General features: G+C 41.5%; 1 protein-coding gene across 1 annotated transcript in view; it reads right to left on the bottom strand.

Annotated features, from left to right (window-relative positions):
• Nucleotides 1-306: 306 nt before the first annotated feature.
• The window catches only part of cacna1c (calcium channel, voltage-dependent, L type, alpha 1C subunit), a 172,830-nt gene continuing 153,320 nt past the window's right edge, over nucleotides 307-19,816 (bottom strand). Inside the window, exons 33-50 of the mRNA XM_084711514.1 lie at nucleotides 17,221-17,358; nucleotides 14,712-14,777; nucleotides 14,263-14,354; nucleotides 12,317-12,479; nucleotides 11,545-11,672; nucleotides 11,339-11,435; nucleotides 10,816-10,918; nucleotides 10,444-10,545; nucleotides 10,108-10,235; nucleotides 9,711-9,851; nucleotides 7,582-7,946; nucleotides 3,965-4,093; nucleotides 3,723-3,847; nucleotides 3,529-3,626; nucleotides 2,949-3,045; nucleotides 2,579-2,687; nucleotides 2,288-2,450; nucleotides 307-2,086 (exon numbers count right to left, since the gene is read on the bottom strand). Coding sequence (XP_084567640.1) covers nucleotides 1,589-2,086; nucleotides 2,288-2,450; nucleotides 2,579-2,687; nucleotides 2,949-3,045; nucleotides 3,529-3,626; nucleotides 3,723-3,847; nucleotides 3,965-4,093; nucleotides 7,582-7,946; nucleotides 9,711-9,851; nucleotides 10,108-10,235; nucleotides 10,444-10,545; nucleotides 10,816-10,918; nucleotides 11,339-11,435; nucleotides 11,545-11,672; nucleotides 12,317-12,479; nucleotides 14,263-14,354; nucleotides 14,712-14,777; nucleotides 17,221-17,358 — 2,742 coding nt within the window. The 3' untranslated portion in view covers nucleotides 307-1,588. The remainder of the gene's footprint in view (nucleotides 2,087-2,287; nucleotides 2,451-2,578; nucleotides 2,688-2,948; nucleotides 3,046-3,528; nucleotides 3,627-3,722; nucleotides 3,848-3,964; nucleotides 4,094-7,581; nucleotides 7,947-9,710; nucleotides 9,852-10,107; nucleotides 10,236-10,443; nucleotides 10,546-10,815; nucleotides 10,919-11,338; nucleotides 11,436-11,544; nucleotides 11,673-12,316; nucleotides 12,480-14,262; nucleotides 14,355-14,711; nucleotides 14,778-17,220; nucleotides 17,359-19,816) is intronic.

The raw sequence follows: 19,816 nt of genomic DNA, 5'->3' as shown, positions 1-19,816 counted from the left end.
TTATAAGACCAGCACCCCGATTGTGCAAACAAATCAAGGATAAATTAAACCAATAACATCATGAATATAAAACAAAATAGTCATGGCTAGCCAGTTTTGCACAATATTGAACTGTTAAATACATAGTGGGCGTGGTCTGTAGAGAGAGTGTGTGGCAGCAAATCCAATGGGATTTCACGCTGAGAGGAAGAGGAGGGTCTCGGAGAAGGAAGTGAGGTTGATTGATGGACAGATCCTCTGTAGATCCATGCCCAGAGTCTGTTTTCTTTTCAATCAGTCACTTCCCATCCTCTCCTCCACCCTCCCATCTCTGTTGCCCTGTTCGACACACTCGCCTCCCGGAGGGCTGAAAAAGCAAAAACCCAGCGGTGATGGAGGGAGACGGATGGTGGAATTAACCAAAGAGGAGGGAGGAAGGAGAGAGGGAGGAGTGAGGAACGGCGAGGTATGAGGCAGAAAAAGGAGGGCTCGCTGTCTCTGCTTAGCCACCAAATGCTCCTCCCATTTCCTGTTGGTGCAGGAAAAGGGCGTGGCCAAACAAGGAAAAGCGGCGGAGGAGGCGAAGTCTCTCACTGGCGTCTTATCCACCAGCGGATAAAAGAGCTGGCTAGTGTCTCTCTCTGCCCGTGCCCCCCCCCTACAGCTGTTGGCTGTTGGTCCATCCCTCAAATCCTTCCCCCCGCTTTGGCTGAGGGTGGCATGTCACCTTTAATCCCACCCCCAGGCTGGCAGGGCTGTGCTCCAAGGTTCCTTTAGCTTTGGAAGAGGAAGAGAAATGAGATTTCAAACAGGGTTTTCCTCGCCCCCGTTTACTCAAATACAGCGCTTCGTCATCAGTGAACCAAGAAGGAGGTGTTGACCTTTGACCTCAAGTGGGCGCGGTCAGATTTGAATCCTTAACTGACCCCTCCCACAAGCTGGTCTGCTGTCCCCTACCTGGCTTCATGGCGGCCAGACAAACAACAAAAACACAACACCAAAGTAGGCAGAGGAAATGAAAACAAGAAACACACTATGTCGACTTCTGCTTCTGTTGTTTCCTTTCTACCTTTCCTTCCTTCATTCCTCCTTCCTTCCCTCCTTTCCTCCTTGCTTCCTTTTTTGCTTGTCTCTACTTTTCTGCTCTTCACACTTTGAGGACATGATAAAACTGTGAGGCACTTTAGAGACACACTCAGACACGTGTGGAGAACACACGCACTCACGTACACGTACAAATAGAGAAAATCATAGCTCACACACACACACACACACACACACACACACACACACACACACACACACACACACACACACACACACACAGGAGCACACACTCAGATAATATAGAGTATAGTGTGGTATACTTTACTACAAATATTCACACACATACAAACTCATAGAAACCAACAAACCAGGTGTTTAAGGTTGCGTCACTGGCCGCCAATGTCCAGAGCGCTTACGTCTGGCAGAGAGGCAGACAGTGTGTGTGTGTGTGTGTGAGGGGCGGGGACAGACAGAGCCAGCTGTGGCGCTGTTACCCAGCACTGACAAGTCTCTGATGATGTCAGAGGGGCCAGTCGGCCAATCGAACCCGTCAAGCCGACTTCTACAAACTCGTCACACACTCCATATCCTCGTCCTCCAACAGCCCGCTGTTCCTCTGCCGCACTCCTCCTCCAATCATGACCGAGCTTATGTGGTGCCCCTCCTCCTTCACTTCTGCCTCTTCCTCCTCCTCTTCTTCTCTTCCCCTCCCCCCTGCCAGCAGCTCCTGCCGCTCCTCCACCGAGGACGGTCCGTGGACGGAGCCTCTGCTGCCTCCGGCCTCCTCCCCGGCCTCACTGACCACTTGGTCCCTGTGCGTTGCCGCCGCTGCCGCCGCCGCTGCTGTGTGGAAGGGGAGGAGGTTGCCATTGGGGCTGTGCTGGGAGGTTGAGGAGGTGCTGGATGTGGTGTTCGTGGCGGTGTTGCCGTTGAGAATGTTGTTGGCAGCGTGCTCCATCTCCTCGATGGTCATGTCGCAGGCGTCCGCCAACTCGGCTTTGGTCACCTCGATGAACGACGGGTCCTGGGCGAAATGACCCAAACCCTCTGATATTAGCACCTGGAGAGGGAAACAGGAAAAATGAGGAATGGACAGAGGGAGGAAGACAGAGAGAAATGGGGGGACAGAATGGAAGGAGTGGGAGAGAAAAGTCCTGATTATTATTATCTTTTAAAATTATTCTTATTTGTGATGAGTCAAATTATATGCATTGATAACAGTAGTAGTGACAAGTAGAGTAAAACCTTCTCCAACACTCACCGCCTCCACCAGACTGCCTGCGCTGCCGTGGGACAGCGAGCTGGAGTCTTTTCCCAGTAGCGAGGGCACTGTGAGCGACACCGGCCGTGGTGGTCTTTGATTGGCCACTGACCCACTGGGGCTAGGACTGGGCACCCGGCTGTTCCCATTACTGTCGCTGTACCTAGGAGCAATTAATTATCATTTATTTATTGTCAAAATCATTATTCCTTCCGTGTCATAAGTATCATCATAACTGCTACTTGGACAATTGTGAAATTTAACAGTTCTTTTCAAGGTACTTGGTCTTACCAGGGCCCACAGTTGACAGAGGGCAAACTGGTATTGAGCTTTTCATGGGAGTTAGAGCCCTCTAGCCTAAGAGAGGGCACTCGCTGGTAGGAGGCATCGCTGCCATGGGCTAGAAAAACAAAGACAGGATAAGCAACAGTTAGGAGAAAATATCTATCTCAACAAGCATGATGAGAAAGCTGCAACATGACATAAAAAGCAGACATAACATATGAATGTCAAAATACACTATTCTGTATTCAGTGGCCTGTTTTTTTCCTCATTAAATAAAGGTACAATTGTGCTTGCAGAGGAAATGTACTGCAACATCTCTGCCAGTATTTGACAAACAGCTATTTTGGCTTTGATGTGTGCACAGGATGCGTTATACCTGTGGGACTGGCTGGAGGCGTGGAGCACAGCCGGCTGAAGAGGGTAGGTGAGTGACTCCTTCTTAGCAGAGGACTCAACCCTGCGACTGCCAGAGCCTGGAGGAGGAAGAGAGCAGAGGGAGACTGTCAGAGACGAGCAGGAAGAGGGGATGAAGGCAGGGATCCTGTATTTACAACTTGTTTGTGTGCATCTAAGACTGGGCTACACCAACAAGGATTTTTTTTAAAACCAGATTAAATCATGATTTAACTTTAATTTAATTTAAATTTAAACCTCTTTTTGAACCTTACTTTAGTTTTCTCACCAATGTTTTTGACATCACTCAAATTGATTTTTGATATCTTTATTTATCTTAATTTGGATAAGAAAGCATCTCTTATTTTGGTCTACATAAATAAATTTGGATTTACTACATGGATGTTCATTTTAAATTGTGCAACAGAGCGCTAGATTTATTAATTTTTAACTGAGTTTTGCTAAACTCCCATTAGAACTAATCTAATTAAATTAATCTTTGTTGCTGCAGCCCAGTCTAAATGTAACAGTATGTTTGTGTTTATCTTGCAGGCAACTTCTACCTGATGATGTACAAGGTGTAGGGGTACAGCTGTCTTCTGGGAGACATCTGGCCTTGACTGTCTCCTGAGACACTCCAGGTGGAAGGACGATCTCCGCCCTAGCACACACACAGAGAATGTAAAAATGAGTCAAGTATAGAAAACAGAGGCGTTGTGTTTACATGAGCAGACATAGCACATGTGTGTCTACTCACCCAGAGAAGTGGGGCAGAGGAAAACTCTCCTTGGAGACTGCCACCCTCCTCCTCTTCTGTCTTCTACCTCCTCTCCTTCCTCCATGGGAGTCAACTGCTTACATGTATCATCATGATACACTAGCCTAGTGAGTACACAGACACACAGAAGGAGGAGTTAATGAAAGACACACCAAGAAACTAAAGAAATTTAAAAACATGAAAGCTAAATTATTTAGGGTGTATGTCTGTTTCAGCAGTACATGTCAGAGGAGAGCGAGTGGTCATCCTCATGGTACTCCCTGTCATCAGTGTAGCTCTCATCATACGTCTCCTCCGTTGACCCCTCGCCTCTTCGGATTATTGGCAGACGGCTGTCACTTGAGTCCGAGCTGCAGACAAACACAGAAACACACAACCCGACACAAAATAAAACAAAATGAACATAAACACAGACCACAGACAGAACAACGGGTAGACACATAGGCAGACATGTAAACACACACACACACAGGAAAAAAGAAGCAGCTGATTAGCAAAAAGCTCTGAGAGGAGTTGAGGAGGAGCAACGGAGAAACCCACTGAGGCTTAGCTACTGCATGTAGGAGAAGGAAAGAGGAGGATGGAGAAGAAGAAAAAGCCAGAGGAAAAGAAGGAGGAGAAGCAGCTGGAAACTATTTTGTTAAAGCAACATGGTAAAAAGCATCAAAGGCAACAGCTGGAATATGACAAACTGATAGCACGACTGAGGTGCAGACATCTTTAGAAATCAAAGATTCGGAGAGACGATAATAACTTGTTATGTGATGTTAGCATATTTGGAGAGCACCATCTTAATGTGGGCCTACTGGGAAATTAAACACTTTTTATGCTGTTCTCATCATTTAAAGTGAAAGCCAATGAAGTCCTAGAATCCAGTGATGTCTTTTGTACTCATCTCTTAAGAGGTGGACCCACATGGTGGTGCCGACATTAACTTGGATATAATTTTTATAGCAGAAAACAAAAACTCTTTAACTTTGTCTCATTATATGTTTTCAGACCAAACAGTTCTGGGGACTCTTTAAGAGCAACTTGCCACTGAGAACTACACACCTTCAAGGACTTTTTTCTGTTTGCATTTTCACCGCATATAGGAACGCTAACGTGATATAAACTGGCCAGGGATTGGTTGGAGCTGCAATGATTAATTGATTATTAATCAACTATTAAATTAATCGACAACTTCTTCTGTGACAGTAAACTGAGTATCTTTGGGTTGTAGGCAAAATAAGACAAGACTTCGGCTTTGGTAAACAGTGATTTGTCCATTTTCTGACATTTGATGGACCAAATAACTAATCGATTAATTGAGAACACAAGTGACAAATTAATTGACGATGATAATAATCATTAATTGTAGCCCTAATTTAGGTTATGCAGTCAAGAGAGCAAGGAGGTAAGGCAAGCTAAGAGGCGATGACTCAGAGAAGAACACTGACCCACAGATGGCCAACTAACAAATATCCATTTTATCAAGATATTTCAAGGGAAATGCCAGTGTAAGCAATCAGTCTAAAGTGAAACACAAAAATGTACTGTTTGGGTTTGAGATGCAGCTGCAAATCACAAGAAAGAGCTAAAAAAGTCCCTCAAAATAGTGTTTTTCAGAACTATCATTTCCAGTTCTCACAGTATGGACACAGAAAAGGGGGTGGTGTCCCTCCAGCTGTTCTTAGAACTATGAAAAAGTTAATCTGGTCTGAAAACACCTATTACCTATTATTTTAAAATGCTAAAATCTTGGTTCTGTGGTGTTTTTCTGTTTTAATACAAACACATATAATCTGTAAGAAGCTGTATTCTCTTTATATTTCAAAGATGTCTTGTCACCCCGCTGTCCACATCTGTTTCATACTCCAGACTTAAGCTTTAAGGAGACATCCTGACATTTGAAGTTTAATCTTTTCTTCTTCATCAGATTGTTTGCTAAAAGGCTACAACAAGTCAGTGTCCCGAAACCAATTGTTATAAGACCATTTTTGACAGGAAACAGTAGAGTAAACACAGGTGTTAACAATGATACTAATAAAGGTTTTGTTTCATTCAGGTCAAACAGAGTCAGGGTGCTGTTATTGTGCACCTCAATGTGGACCTTAATTACTATCATTGAAAAAAACTGTGTTTACCCACTATTTCATACCAACATGGCTGTTATGAAAAAGGTCTAAAAAAGGTTGTGTTTCAAATTAAACCAAGAGTCATCACAATGCTAACGCTCATAAGAACTGCCTGGTGAAGAAAAACAAACTGCATTTCAAAATGTCAAGATGTCCCTTTAATCCGCAGCTATTCAAGGGCACCACAGCAAACTCTGGGTTAGAACAGCATTTGAATAACACCTGACTAAGTCTGTAATACTTGGCAGCTGGGTGGAAGTTACCTTGACGCTAAATCAAGAAAATCCAAAGAGATAGTGTATCGCCAAGCTTATACTTTGCTTGCCTGTAATGGAGCACTTAATTCTAAATCACTCAAAATTATACATAGAGAAAATTAAGGAGCTAAACTTCCCTCTCTTCTTTACTATAAACAAGCTGTCCTCTACCAAGAATCTTAATCTTCAGAGGAACCCAAGTCTAAAAATAAAAACAGAAGTCTAAAGCCCTGCTAGCTAACGTCTGACAGCTACAATGTTTCTTCAAGAAGGATAAATGACCAACATATTACTGATTTTGCTGTTCTCATAGCTTTGCCAGTAATAGTATAAAAATCGTCCTGAGGGTAGAGAGGTCATTAAAATCCGAAAGGGCTCATCCCATGGAGCACAGATATGTTAAGAAAATTTAATAACAATCTGCCTGTTCAAAGCTCATGTTGTGACTAAAATGGAAAATGTTCATCCTCTGGGGATGAAGTTACAGTAAGTACATTAAGTAAATTGTGAGGGGGCTGCCAAAATCATTAGGAATCAACCTCTAGGGAACACAGATATCCAATCTACCTAGTTAGATGGACCGACTGACAGACTTAGAGGGACAGACAGACCATCCTTAGACCCCTCTCTCCATAGTGGCAAAAATAAAAGAGCATCCATGACAATGCAGCAGTAGTTAACCCAGTACAATACACTTTGTTTAAACTAAATACTCCACAACTGTACAACAAATGTGCTGGGCTATTAGAATCACATTAGGAGATGAGTATGAGCTTTCAGGTGTTTCCACACATTACAGTTTCTATGTAGGCGATGGACAAAGAACAGACATTGTGTCTAACCCAGACCTGCCATTAAATATAACAGCAGAGAACAGCAGCAATAAGAGCCTTTGATAGGAAACGTTTGGCCATGTTGCACCAAACAGTCCATCTATTGCTTTGGTAGCAGATTTTACAGTAGCAGCATAGAGGCCTGGCTTTTGCTATGGCAACCAAAGCATTAGGTGCATAGCAACAAGTCTCACTATAGCACTCTGACAGCAGTTATTTTATATAGCATTTTGAAACCTTTTGCACGCATTTAGGGGACTAACACAGCACACACACACACACACACACAACGCACTCACAAACACTCTGTTTCTCTCTGTCCCCTGGCAACATACCGCATGAGGGTGTCATAAAAACACGTCCTGCTCGCCACCAGAAACAAAATACAGGAAAGAGAGAAGGAAAGAAAAAGAAAATGAAGGAAATAGAAGAACCATTTATGTCTATACTGAAATGTCATGTTGTTCATTACATTAGCAGATGAGCTGAATAGCTGTAGTGATGGTAAGAAAATGAGCCAGACTAATAATTCTCAGTTCAAGAGCACATAAAGTAGGAAAGGAAAAAGACAAAACTTCAATAAAAGAAAATGATGTTAAACACTTGATAAGATGTAATCTGCTGCACTCACCTTTTTGGAGGAAAGCACCATGCTGATCTTGGCAGCAGTATGGGGGTGAGTGGCTGTCCCGTGTGCCCGTCAACAGTGCTTATGGACGGGCTCGGGAATCGACTGATTCCCTGGGTCGCCACCCCAGCCATGCCGGTGTTGTTGGCATTGTTGATGTTGGCGTTGGAGCCTGATGAAGAGTAAGAGGAAGGGGTGAAAGTGGTCGAGTCCATGAGCTTCTCGTGGGACGGGCTCTCGCCTTCGCAGGGGGAGCCCTTCTGACTGATGTGCAAGGGACGCTGGGTAGTGAAGGACTGTGGGAAGGAGCCACGACCGTCGCTCTGGTTGTAGTAGTTGACGTGGTTGCTGAACAAGCCACCTGTACGCTGTGGGGTAGGAGGAAAGATAGGAAGATGAGGAAACGAGGTAAGGGAATCAAGATAATGGAAGAGACAGAAAAGGAAGAAGAGACGAGTAAAGGAGAGATGAGAAAGAAAAGGAGAATACTGGCGAAAGGCATTGTGTCAAAATATTTACATCAAAATATCTTTATATCTTACTACACTCAAACACTCAGTCAGAATTATTATTGTCACATTCACTTCTAGCAGCAACAAAGCTTTACTCAGCCAAAATGAAAATGCAAAACAAAGACCTTGTTTCACAGACCAAGAACAGGCTGTATTTGCGTCTATTTCCCAAATCAGAAATATAATATTACTAGATGCAACCTTTGACATGGGAGCAGGATGATTTTGAAAGTGAACCAGTCAGGCACTAAATCTTGGCGTAAAATCTCCATAATGCTTAATAACAGATAGAGATGAAACGGTATGAAAATTTCATATCACAATTATGATGACCAAAATTATCATAGTTCTCAGTATTATCATGGTACAAAAAGTACTGATACACACCATGAAATCATTTCAGTTTTATACTGAAAACCTCCTGACAGTTTAAAATGGCTTCATGTCCTTTGCAATGTCAATGTTTTCACTGACTCAAAACAAATCTACATTGCTGCTGTGCCTGTGCCTGGGAGACTGTTGCTAATTTTGGTTGATCCTGGACAGTATCCATGAAGCATGGTAATCAAACATGGTTCACAATAATTAAAATTTGAAATGGTTATACCAACTGTCAGGAATTTTACTATAGTTTTTCATGTTGAATCCATAATAGAAGATAGGTTTCGGGAGTGTGGTGTGATTCTCTTTATAATTAAGTTATGTTGCTCTAAAAGATTCATAACCACTTACTTCAGTCTATCTGTGTTACATACTTTATAGTATGTAAAAGTAACAAAATATAGCAGTTATCCAAACAAAGCATGAATGTGGCAATGACTATGGAGGCATAACTCACCCTTGAGCGAAGAGGTGTGTGTGTTTGTCAGAGGCTTACACCTACAGTGCTCAACTGTTAAATGAAATGCTGTTTGTTTGATTTCATTGTTTTGCTTTTGTGACGAAATGTTCTGTTGCTCTTATTTTGCAGTTTACAGCAGCTAGTTGATTGTTCTTCCAAAATGTATTAAAATCTAGTTCAGTACCTGCAGTGATTGGTAGCCAAGCTATGTGGTGGAGAATGAGGCTTTTAAAAAGGAAAATCTGGCACTTTTCATGTGGCTGTCCAGTGAGCGTTGATGGTAAATGTAGTTGCCAACAGCACCTACACATAACACGATAAAATGCATAAAATCTTCTGACACCTATGCCCATGTTGCCATGTATCACCACCCTAACATACAGCTATTACTTTGTTGGCCAAAACATAGCATTAGGTGACAAAAACACTCATCTAGCCCACCCTGGGACTGAAAGTTGAAAACCTGTAATTCTTCCTGTGTCTAGTGGCATCAGTGAATGCAGGAAGAACTACAGATTTTGCAGCAGGAGAACTCATACAGGAATATAGGGACACTGAGAAATTTATTGCTTCAACTGAATACATTTACCATCACCACTGACTGGACATCCACATGAAAAGTGCAAAATTCTCCCTTTAAATGTCTTTTTGAACCTCTGAGCACATGCAAGCATGTCCGTGTATGTGCATGGAGCAGTAATGTAGCTTCAAGCTGGACGCTGATCATCTCTCTCTCTCTTTCTCTCTCTGGAGAGTGATAGAGGGTGTGTGTATCCGACCTTTACCCTGAAGATATCGTCCTCGGAGGCAGCCGACACAGGCTCCTTCAAGCCTTTATCCAGCTCCTCCTCCACAGTCAGGTCTCCAGAGATGGCCCTCCGAATCTCTGGACCGATGTCATGCAACGTCCGCAGGCCCGCCTAAACACAGACCAAACACTGTGAAGTGTTGCACTTATAGATGAGTAACACAATGACTAACATGTTTATTGTGCGGTCGAAACACTGAGAAAAGCATCTCTGTTCACACAATATATGCATACACTGTAACCACCCTCAAATTTGTTTAATCATTTTGAGATCTATCAAGGACACACTTCTAAAAATGTCCTTACAATGTAACAAATATGACAGATTTATGATCAAAGATAAATAAAACATCTGGGTGTTTGTGTACCTGCAGAGAGAGGGCAGTTTTGGGGGGCACCTTTGCCACCAGCCCTTGTTCTTTCCTCTTCTTAAACTTGCGGAAATATTCCTGGATGAGGAAGGTAGCATAGAACTTCCCGACTGTTACCTCATCATCTGCAAAAAAAATAATAAAATAAAATTAAAAAAAATATTGTAATAATAATTCTTAAACTTTTTCCCCCCAGAAAAGCTGTTACAAGTGACGCTGCAGAGGTTTTGGTCATAGATAAGAAAAGAAAATGAAATGACTTTGATCAGCTTTTAAAGATTTGTGTTCATTGTTAAAAACTGTGTGAGAATCTGTGTTGCAGAGTCTACATACCACCAGCAGGGGGCACTACTTGATCTAAGAGCTTCATACTGGTTCTCTTCCAGATCTTCTTCACTATCGCCCTCAGTTCTTCATTGGCCTGCTCCAGGTTACCTGCACGCACACAAACAGCATACATCCTCTAGGATCAAAAGGGTATTTTCATAATTGCACACTACACTTACCACACAGCCTGTCTAGTTTGACAGCCTCAGCATATGAGCGTCTGTGTTAGTATCTATGGGACAGTATATTAGCGCATTTACCAATAGTCAATTGCCTATTTTTAGTGGATTTAGCACTTAAAAACCTGCATATATATGCTAATTTTGGTGATGTGCTGACCACATGTGTTTTTGTATCTGTTTCATATGTGTCTGTTACCTTCTGTCTTGATCCTGAGTGCAGTTCTGACCAGGGCAAACAGCGTGGCATTGAACATCACTGTTCCATCACTGTTCAGAGGCATGTTCATTGACACCAGACGCTGGAAGAAATGATGATGAAAATGATGAACAGGTAGATTTCAAGTGTCAGCTGCCAATAGATGCTGGCAGCTGGCAGTTTGTTGAAAATGGGCAGACAGTAGTTTGACATACGGTCACTACTAATTATCCTCCGGAGAGATGTTGATGTCTAAATATCGCAAGTATTTCTCTACATGAACGATCTGTTGTCAATATGCCATGTGAGTCATTGTGGAAGGTGTTATGAGCTGTCAATATGTCATCACATTGATATCACAAAGACAAATTTCTGTATATTTATCACACCTAGCAAATACAGTGATTTTAACCCAAAAAATACTAGCAGACTGAATCTGAGCCTGATAAAATATTTTTTTACAGCTCTGCAGCCTTCACATGTTCAGGAATTTGTGGGACCGTGTGTGTGTGTGTGTGTTTACCTTGCAGGCCACCCTGTGTGGACAGAGTTTTCCAAAGCCAAGGGGAGGCTGGATTCTCCGCAGCAAAGTCACCACATCCAGGTGCTTTATCCTTCCCCTGTAAACAGCACAGAACACATTATAGTGACTCTCTAAAACAACCTCTGCAGATGAAAGACAAATTACTGGATGACATATTGTGTGCTGTTAAGGCTCTGTAAACTTACTTAGCTTCTGGGTCATATTCAGCCCAGATCCTTTTGAATTCATCAAGATGATGAGGTCCCAGGATTGACCAATCACGTGTCAGGTAGTCAAAGTTGTCCATGATGACGGCCACAAACAGGTTGATGATCTGTCGGAGAAACAGGAATCAATCATGAACTACACTAAAAACTATATCTGATTATAGATCAGCTGTTTCAACCTATAACCAATAACATCATGCAGTGAATTAATCAAGTTCAATCACAGTAGCATCTTCCATACATAGGTGTAGCCTGCAACATGAGTGTGTTCATTAACGGTGCACATAAAAATAAAAAACTAATACTATCAATCAAATATGCCTTTAACGTGTTATATGGTGACAATGACACTCCAGGAAATCAGTGTGCCTGGCTTAAAGATACTACACCAAAAAAATCCCCATAAAACTACAACTTGTCATCTTTTCACTTTGTTTGCCGTCTACATCTTTGTGCTAAGCTAACCACCTGCTGGCTGTTGCATTATATCCAACAAACAGGTATGATAGTGGTATTGATTTTCTCATCTAACACACAGCACTGATATACTTTGCAAACACTGCCTACCTTGATGCCTAAAACAATTAGAAAGTATCAAATCTATGAAAGATTTTGATTGTTTTTTTTTCACTTTCCCTAACTACAACCAGTGTTATGTGACGATTGCTGTAATTTTTATTAAATACTGTGCTTCAGTTGATTTAAAAGACAAACGTTAAAAGTCTCAATCTTTTTTTGTCACTGTACTCACCAGAAAGGCACAGAGCATGTAGAAGCTGACAAAGTAAATGATGGCAAACTGGCTGCCACAGACCTCGGTGGATGAGCTGTTCTCATTGGTCGATCCTTTCTCGCACGGCCGACTGTGCGAGCACGCCAGCATGATCTCCTGCCACGCCTCACCTGTCGCACACCTGATAGAGAGACATGCATGCACACATCCACACAAGTATGCACGCACATTGACGCACATATGCATGCAAAGATACAGGACACATATACAGATACATAAAAGAAACATATAAAGGCATAGATGTGTGCATGTGTGTATCCATGCACCAGCATGGAGTCACATGTGCATTTATGCATTAACACACAGATATACAGGCACATAGATGTATGCATGTATGCATATGGGCATACAAGCATATAGTGACACACATATGCACATAGATACAAAGACAGAAAAAGGCAGACACACACGCACATAAACACAAACACACACACATATGCGCAAGTGTTAGAGTGTGAACAACATAAAGAGCAAAAAAACACATCATAATTATATCCTAATACACCAAATGTACAGAGCAACAGCAAAGAAATGTGATTCCATATTTGCTTTTGTTGAACTTGTCCAAACTACAGCTGTCTTCCATTCTGAATACTTCAGTACTATGAAACTCTGCAGCTACTGTTTTGCCAAATAATCATTTTTGGTGGGTTTTGATATCATTTATCAAGTGGTGATTGTTTGCTAGATTCAAATTACACAGCGTTATGAAGTATCCAAGTATGCTGTCTCTCTGAATGGAAGCCCATTGCTATGATATATTCCATGAAGGGGTCAGTGCATAGAATATGAATAAATAGACCACATGCTTTTTATGGTTTTATGACAGTGACCAAAACTTTTGCACACCTATAGATCAACCATAGGTTAACAACATAGAACAAAAAACTCCAGCATACTGTCTTCTTCACTTGTAATCAGAGACATATCTGATATATGTCTCATTGCCCTGAAATGTGAAATGTGTTTTTTGTTTCTTGTCTTAATGCTTGTCATCTGTACTGCAAATGGCAAGGAAAACATCAGACTAATTTTGACTGTAAAAGTATCATCATCATCATTTTATTGTGTAAAATAACCTGATGAAGGTCTGTGTTCCAAAACGCTGTAATTAAATATCTCATTTTGCAAGAGAAGAAGACAGCGCGCCAAACCACACCTTATATTATTCTATGTGATCTATCCTTTCAATTTCTATGCTTTTTGTCCCCTGCATAGAATCTTACCATCATCAAAACCACACAGGACAGAGAGGTTTCTGAGACCGGATCCAGGCAGTTTAAATGCATTATCAGTAGAGTCCTCTGACAAGGTGTCCTCCTCATTGGGTCAGAATATTTGGCGGTAAATCAGAGTCAACTTTCAAGAGTCAATGTCAACAATTATTGGCTAACTACTGAGCATACAGGCATACAGATCGGAGAGTTTGAATGCTGTTCAGTGGTGCTGAGTAACTGGTGATTCTATGTCAGATCTTTGGTGAAAAATCTAAAATTTTAACTTTGGCACGGCTACAAAAACATGTTTCATGGTAGAAAATGACTATTTTCTCAAACTGGCTCTTGTGCAGAGTCACAGAGTTGGCTGAATTTACAGCTTGACATTTAGAGATATCCTGGCATTTAATTAACCCCTGCTATCATAAAATGTCAGCGGTGACCTCTCATGTCAAAATATAGGAGATCAGGACAAGTTATTGTTGTTGATGTGACACTGCAGAAATTAACAATGGAGGGAGAAGAAGAACAGAATGATGTAGAAAGAGCAGAAGATGTGCAATCCATGAACAAATGGTTGATATTAAGAGAAATGAGAAGAATGAAGAAGAGGAGGGAGGAAAGGAAGAGGGGAGGTAAAAGAGGGGTGCAAAAGATGAAGACGAGGAGCCTATTCATCTTCCTCACCTGAAGAGCAGCAGCACCGCCTGTGGGAACGTCTGGAAATTGTTGTTCCTGTTGATCTGTGTTTGGTCCTTCAGCGCTATCTTACCAAACATCTGCACGAAGGGGAGGAAGTAGTCACAGCACACAGGACATGACGTCAGCATTGACAGGAGGAAGGGGCAATCAAAACTAGAGGCCGTCTGTCCCCAGAAAATCAAATCAAAGTGTCTCCCTCTCATCATCAGTGACACAAACAACTCAAAGGAGAGACAGAGGAGGACACACGGAGAGAAGAAGAGGAGAGACAACGGCTACAGGAGAAAGAAAAGTGGAGGAGAGGAGAAGGATGACGTGACCGGACAGGAGACTCCAGGAGGATAGACACAGGACGGAGGCCAGCTAGAGGAGAGGACAAGAGAGAAAAAAACACGACAGTGGGAGGGACACAAGGTGACAAGACAACAGCTTACCTGCATGCCGATGACAGCGTATATGAAGAATAGCATCACTATAAGCAGAGCTACGTAGGGCAGTGCCTAAAGAGGAGAGACACACATCAGTGACGAGTTTTTGACAGTATTATTCTCCTACACCAAGGCTGGAGTCCGTTCACTTTCATTCAAACCGCTCACTTCCAATTAGAATACCAATGATTTAGGAAATTATTCCTAAAAAGGGGTGATTAACCTTTTTGTTTTTCAAATTAGCAGGTGCAATATGAAAAATTAATTGGTGTTTTGTGAAGTGAAAGTGAACTGATCTGCAGCCCCGTGTGGCACAACACCAAAAACAAACCAGGACAAATCATCTGACTTAGGAGTGAAAAACCTCAGTAAATTCATAAACTGCTCTCTGAGTCTAGCCAGTAGACCAGTCCAAACGTGTTGTGTGTAAACCAACATACACAGAACAGGTATGACTTCTCCATTTACACACCTGGGAAACTGTGTGGCACTGAGCTCCTGGCTAACATTACCCCTGTGCCTGGGAGAACAGGGCCAAATCATGACAATTCTATATAAAAAAAAAAGTTTATTACAAACAACAGATGTCAGAATATTTCCTTTCTTGATATTTTGCAAGTTTTTGTTATTTATTAGACTAGAAAAGCTAAGAATACCTATAAAAGATGCAAATTTGCCACTCAATACATCTTTCAGCTGAAACTACAGGGGATCAGACTATTGCCTCTTGAGACACAAATTGGTAAACTTCCATTCTCGCCATATCTTACACATTGCACCTTTAGACACAGTAATTTATTCATCATCAACGTTGATTTTAAATACAACACCGTGATGCTGTTTTTCTACATCACCAATGTTTCAAATTTCATTGACTGTACTGTAACATGAAGTGGCCCATCTCACATAACACAAAAGAGAGAACAGATTATTTTCATTTCCCTATGACTCTCTATCAAATGATTTCATTTTTTGGTGGAGTGCTTCGTTAAACTTATCTACCGCTTAAACCGCCTACAGGGAATGGTAAGCTTTCAGGGGTTAGTAGTAGGCTGTTGGAGGGAAAGGGAGTAGAAGAGGAAGTGGAGGAAGAAGAGTAGAGATGAGTACGAAAGTGGAGGAAATAGACTGCTGGTTAAGGGTTCTTAAGTTCCTGCCTGTTTATCAGCTTTGAGTCCCTAGATCCCTCCCTGCCTCTGTAGCGAGACTCCTAAACCTCCTTTCCGTTACCTCACACCATCCCTCTTTCTTCAGCTCCTTCCCCATCTAGACTGAGAAATACAACCTGTCTGACTTCTTGCAAAAATCGGAGGTGGAGACAAGGAGGGAGGAGGCAAGGAAAGGAAAGGTGGCTTGTGAGACTCCACCAGGCTGGATTTACACAAGAACATGGACATTTTTAGCCCCATGTGACTCAGATCTGAAATTACACGATGATTTGTAAAATAATAATTAGGGATGCCCCGATGATGTTTTTATTCCCATGGATGGCAAATGCTGATCATCGATAAGCCATACCGGCCGATACAGGGCAGATTTTTTTGTTTTGTTACAGCGGCTGGTATAGGAGTATTGTAGGCCAGTCTGATATTTAGCAAAACCAGACCAGTAATAACCAAATCTTACTTCTTGGTGTCACATATATACATATACATACATATGAGCCCTCAAATGAGAGTAGAGTTGCAAGCTGTTTTCACAAGATGTTGCTGCAAATGTTTCACAATAAAAGCTTTGCTAATCAATTAAGGGTTTTGTCCACTGAAATGCAAGAGGGCTTTTAATTTGAAACAGATTCAAGAGGTGTTGAGTTTGTATCAACAGCGTAATGCAGAAAAGTTAGCAGGACAAACAGAATTAGATCAAAACAGGGCTTCATTTTTCTGCTACTAACAAACTAGCTGGCTAAATACCTCGCTAGCAAAGCAAACAGAGGCAATAAGCAGGACACAATGGTTATCAGGGACAGGGATATACTTCAGATGTAAAATAATAGGTTGAGTGTTTTTTTTTTTACTTTCCAGCAATTTAATTCAAGACTAGTTAGCATGAAGACACTACTGGACTCCACTACTGCACACACAGTTGGTGTTTTCAGTTGCATGCATGAGATAGTGTATAGTATACAGTATCAGTATACCTAGATAAATGAGACCTGAATCTGGCTTTTTCAATGGCCGATTTGATCTGGGCATCCCTAATATTAATATCATTAAATGTAGATATGTGAATTAATAAAGCAAGTAATCACCCTGTTGACTGAATAGTAATTTAGTAGATTATCTACTAATCTACTATCTAAGTACACCTGCATAAGGCAAATAAACTTGAGATCCACTGTGCCAAGTTTGGATCAGAAAATCTCTTATAAGCTCTCTTTGGTGTAAAGTGACATGTAGTTTAAAAAGCACTATGGGCTCCAATCTGCATCACATTAGGGTTAAAGCTCCACTTTATTTGTCCTGTGTAAACCCAACCCCCTGCTGTAGCATGTTGTGTCCGGTTCTCCCCTCACTTGGAAGGATTTGATGAAGGTCCACAGCAGGGTCCGAATCCCTTCCCCGCGAGACAGCAGCTTCACCAGCCTCATCACGCGGAACAGCCGGAAGAAGGTGATGGAGATCCTGGCGTTCTCTTCAGAGTTCTGCAGTCCCTTTTGGTGGGGTTTGGTGTTTTTTTAGAAAAAAAACACAGGACGCATGGGGACACATGCAGATAGGTAAGGGAGGGAAACACACACACATATACACACACACACACAGAGGCAAAGATGATCATACAGACGTACACACATGCATATGCACACACAGACATATGCAGAAATGTAGACACACAAGTAACATTCATATGCATATTCCCACCCACACATATATGTGGATGTAAATATGTATAACAGACACACACGCAGACACACACATACACACTGAGTTAATAAATGGAAATCTGCGTCCTAGAAAATCCCATCAAAATCAACTGACAAAAGAGATCTGGGAGAGAATCGGGCAATCATGCTCTCTTTTTTCTGGCTTCATGGAAAAATCACTTGGCAACAAAGAGATCCACAAACCATCCATCAGCTCCTTTAAAATACACCTGCTTCAACCTCTCTTTATATAACAATAGATATGTCCAACTGTGCAATTAGACAAGTCAAATTTACTTAACAGTCAACTATCCTTAAAGGTACCATCCAAACTAAAAATGTTTCCATTAGTCTAGATTAGACAAACACCATCATAATCAAGATGAATAATACACTCTACACTGTGAATGTTTCTACATCGTGTCATAGGCAAGTCCAGCCTTGCAATGACATTTGACAAACAAGTGTTTTGGAGACCCTGAAGTAAATCATTTTACTAAGCTGAAAAAAATCTGGATATTCTGCACCGGTGTGGACTAAAATTCTAATAGCTGGGACTAGGCCAGAAAGATTTCCATTGACGGAACAGAGCTCCTTCATAAATCACTGATAACAATTCACAACAGATACAGTACAAAAATCCTCGCCTGCAGGCAGATTCCTGTTTCAATAAATCATGCAGGCGGGCTAATTGTTTGTCTGTCATGGAGCAACTGGCCACCGGGAGAAACAGTCCAAAGATGACATTCAGGTGGATAAAGATATTACCGCCTAACGCAGCCACAGCCAGGTGAAAAGATAAGATTTCCCGGGTGGCAAATCTCTTCATCTTTACTTTTTGTTTACTATGATCTTCTAGAAACTGTTCTCACCCAGCAAGCCTGTTATTTACACTATGAACATGTAATATTTTGCTCTTAAAGACATTTATTCGTTCTACTTTTTTTTTTAAACATACCTTAGTAAAGCTCTGAATTAAGCTTGAGAGGCACTGTAGCTTTCAAACTGTCTATTGTCCCAGTACTCATCCACAGGAAATAACTCGTATGATGAAATATTCAGCCATCTCGCTGAGTGCTATTCTAATACAGATTTACTTATTTATGCTGCTGCTGCTCGTTCTCAGGGACAAAAAAGAGGAAAAAAAGACAATGGCGACATCAGGATTTGTGTAAAGCATGCTGCAGTTAATACAGCAACTAAGGACTCAGTGTATTATTCACAACTATACCACAAACAGCAGATAAATCAGGTGAAACCAGTTCATAAAAATACCAAATCATCAGCAGCAACAACAGCATTAACAGTTATGCACAAAATGACACGAAAATTACCAAATAAATCTAACTTCACTCCTTGACACAAATGCACCACCAAACAACTACAACACTGCCATAACACATCTGTCTTCACTGTAATAATCAAATATGACCCTAAAAATACAACATCAGCCTATCTGACCTCTAAATCTGCTTCATGCCATTTGTGTTTTTCCAAGAGGCCATCAATTCTTTATGCTAATCCCACAGAGAAAACACATTGTGCTCCTAAAAAGAACATGCCATTCTCCACACGTCCTACTGCAGTTTAGGATAACAGATGTTAATGTTACTTTTCAACCTAATACATGTTAGAACTGTATTCAGACAAATACCTGATTGGTAAATTCCTCACGCTGATTCTAGTTTTTCTATATCTCCCGGATAAGAGGGAGTTAACAGTTTGGGTATTTTCTAAGGGTAGATGTCACTTTTTTGTAGTGTTGACAAGTAACCCAAGACATAAGTTGTCCCAAACTCCACTGCAGGGTATGCTGAAAATGACACATTTTTCTAAGGAGTCAGAATTCTGTACTGCATGTAATACCACAACTGGACCACAGTGGGGACCATTGTACCATTGAGAGAGGGGGGGCAGTGAGCGGGAGAGGTACAGTGACAGTAAGTGTAACAGAGGGAGAGAAGGAGAGTCTGAATATGAAGAATAGTTTGAATTATTCAGAGACATCCAAACAAACAGACTGATTCACAGACAGATAGATAGATGGACAGATAGATAAACAGACAGACAGGTAGATAGACAGACGGATAGATAGATAGATAGATAGATAGATAGATAGATAGATGGATAGATAGATAGATAGATAGATAGATAGATAGATAGATAGATAGATAGATAGAACAATGGCACGCCAGTGGAGAAGAGTGAAAGAAAGGAAGACAGCGTGATAGCGTGACCATGATGGCTT

The sequence above is a fragment of the Lutjanus erythropterus genome, chromosome 22 (assembly GCF_056507025.1).
Source record: "Lutjanus erythropterus isolate fLutEry1 chromosome 22, fLutEry1.hap2, whole genome shotgun sequence".
Lineage (NCBI taxonomy): Eukaryota > Metazoa > Chordata > Actinopteri > Lutjaniformes > Lutjanidae > Lutjanus > Lutjanus erythropterus.
Note: the sequence above shows the minus strand (reverse complement) of the source record. Positions and strands in the feature narration are given on the sequence as shown.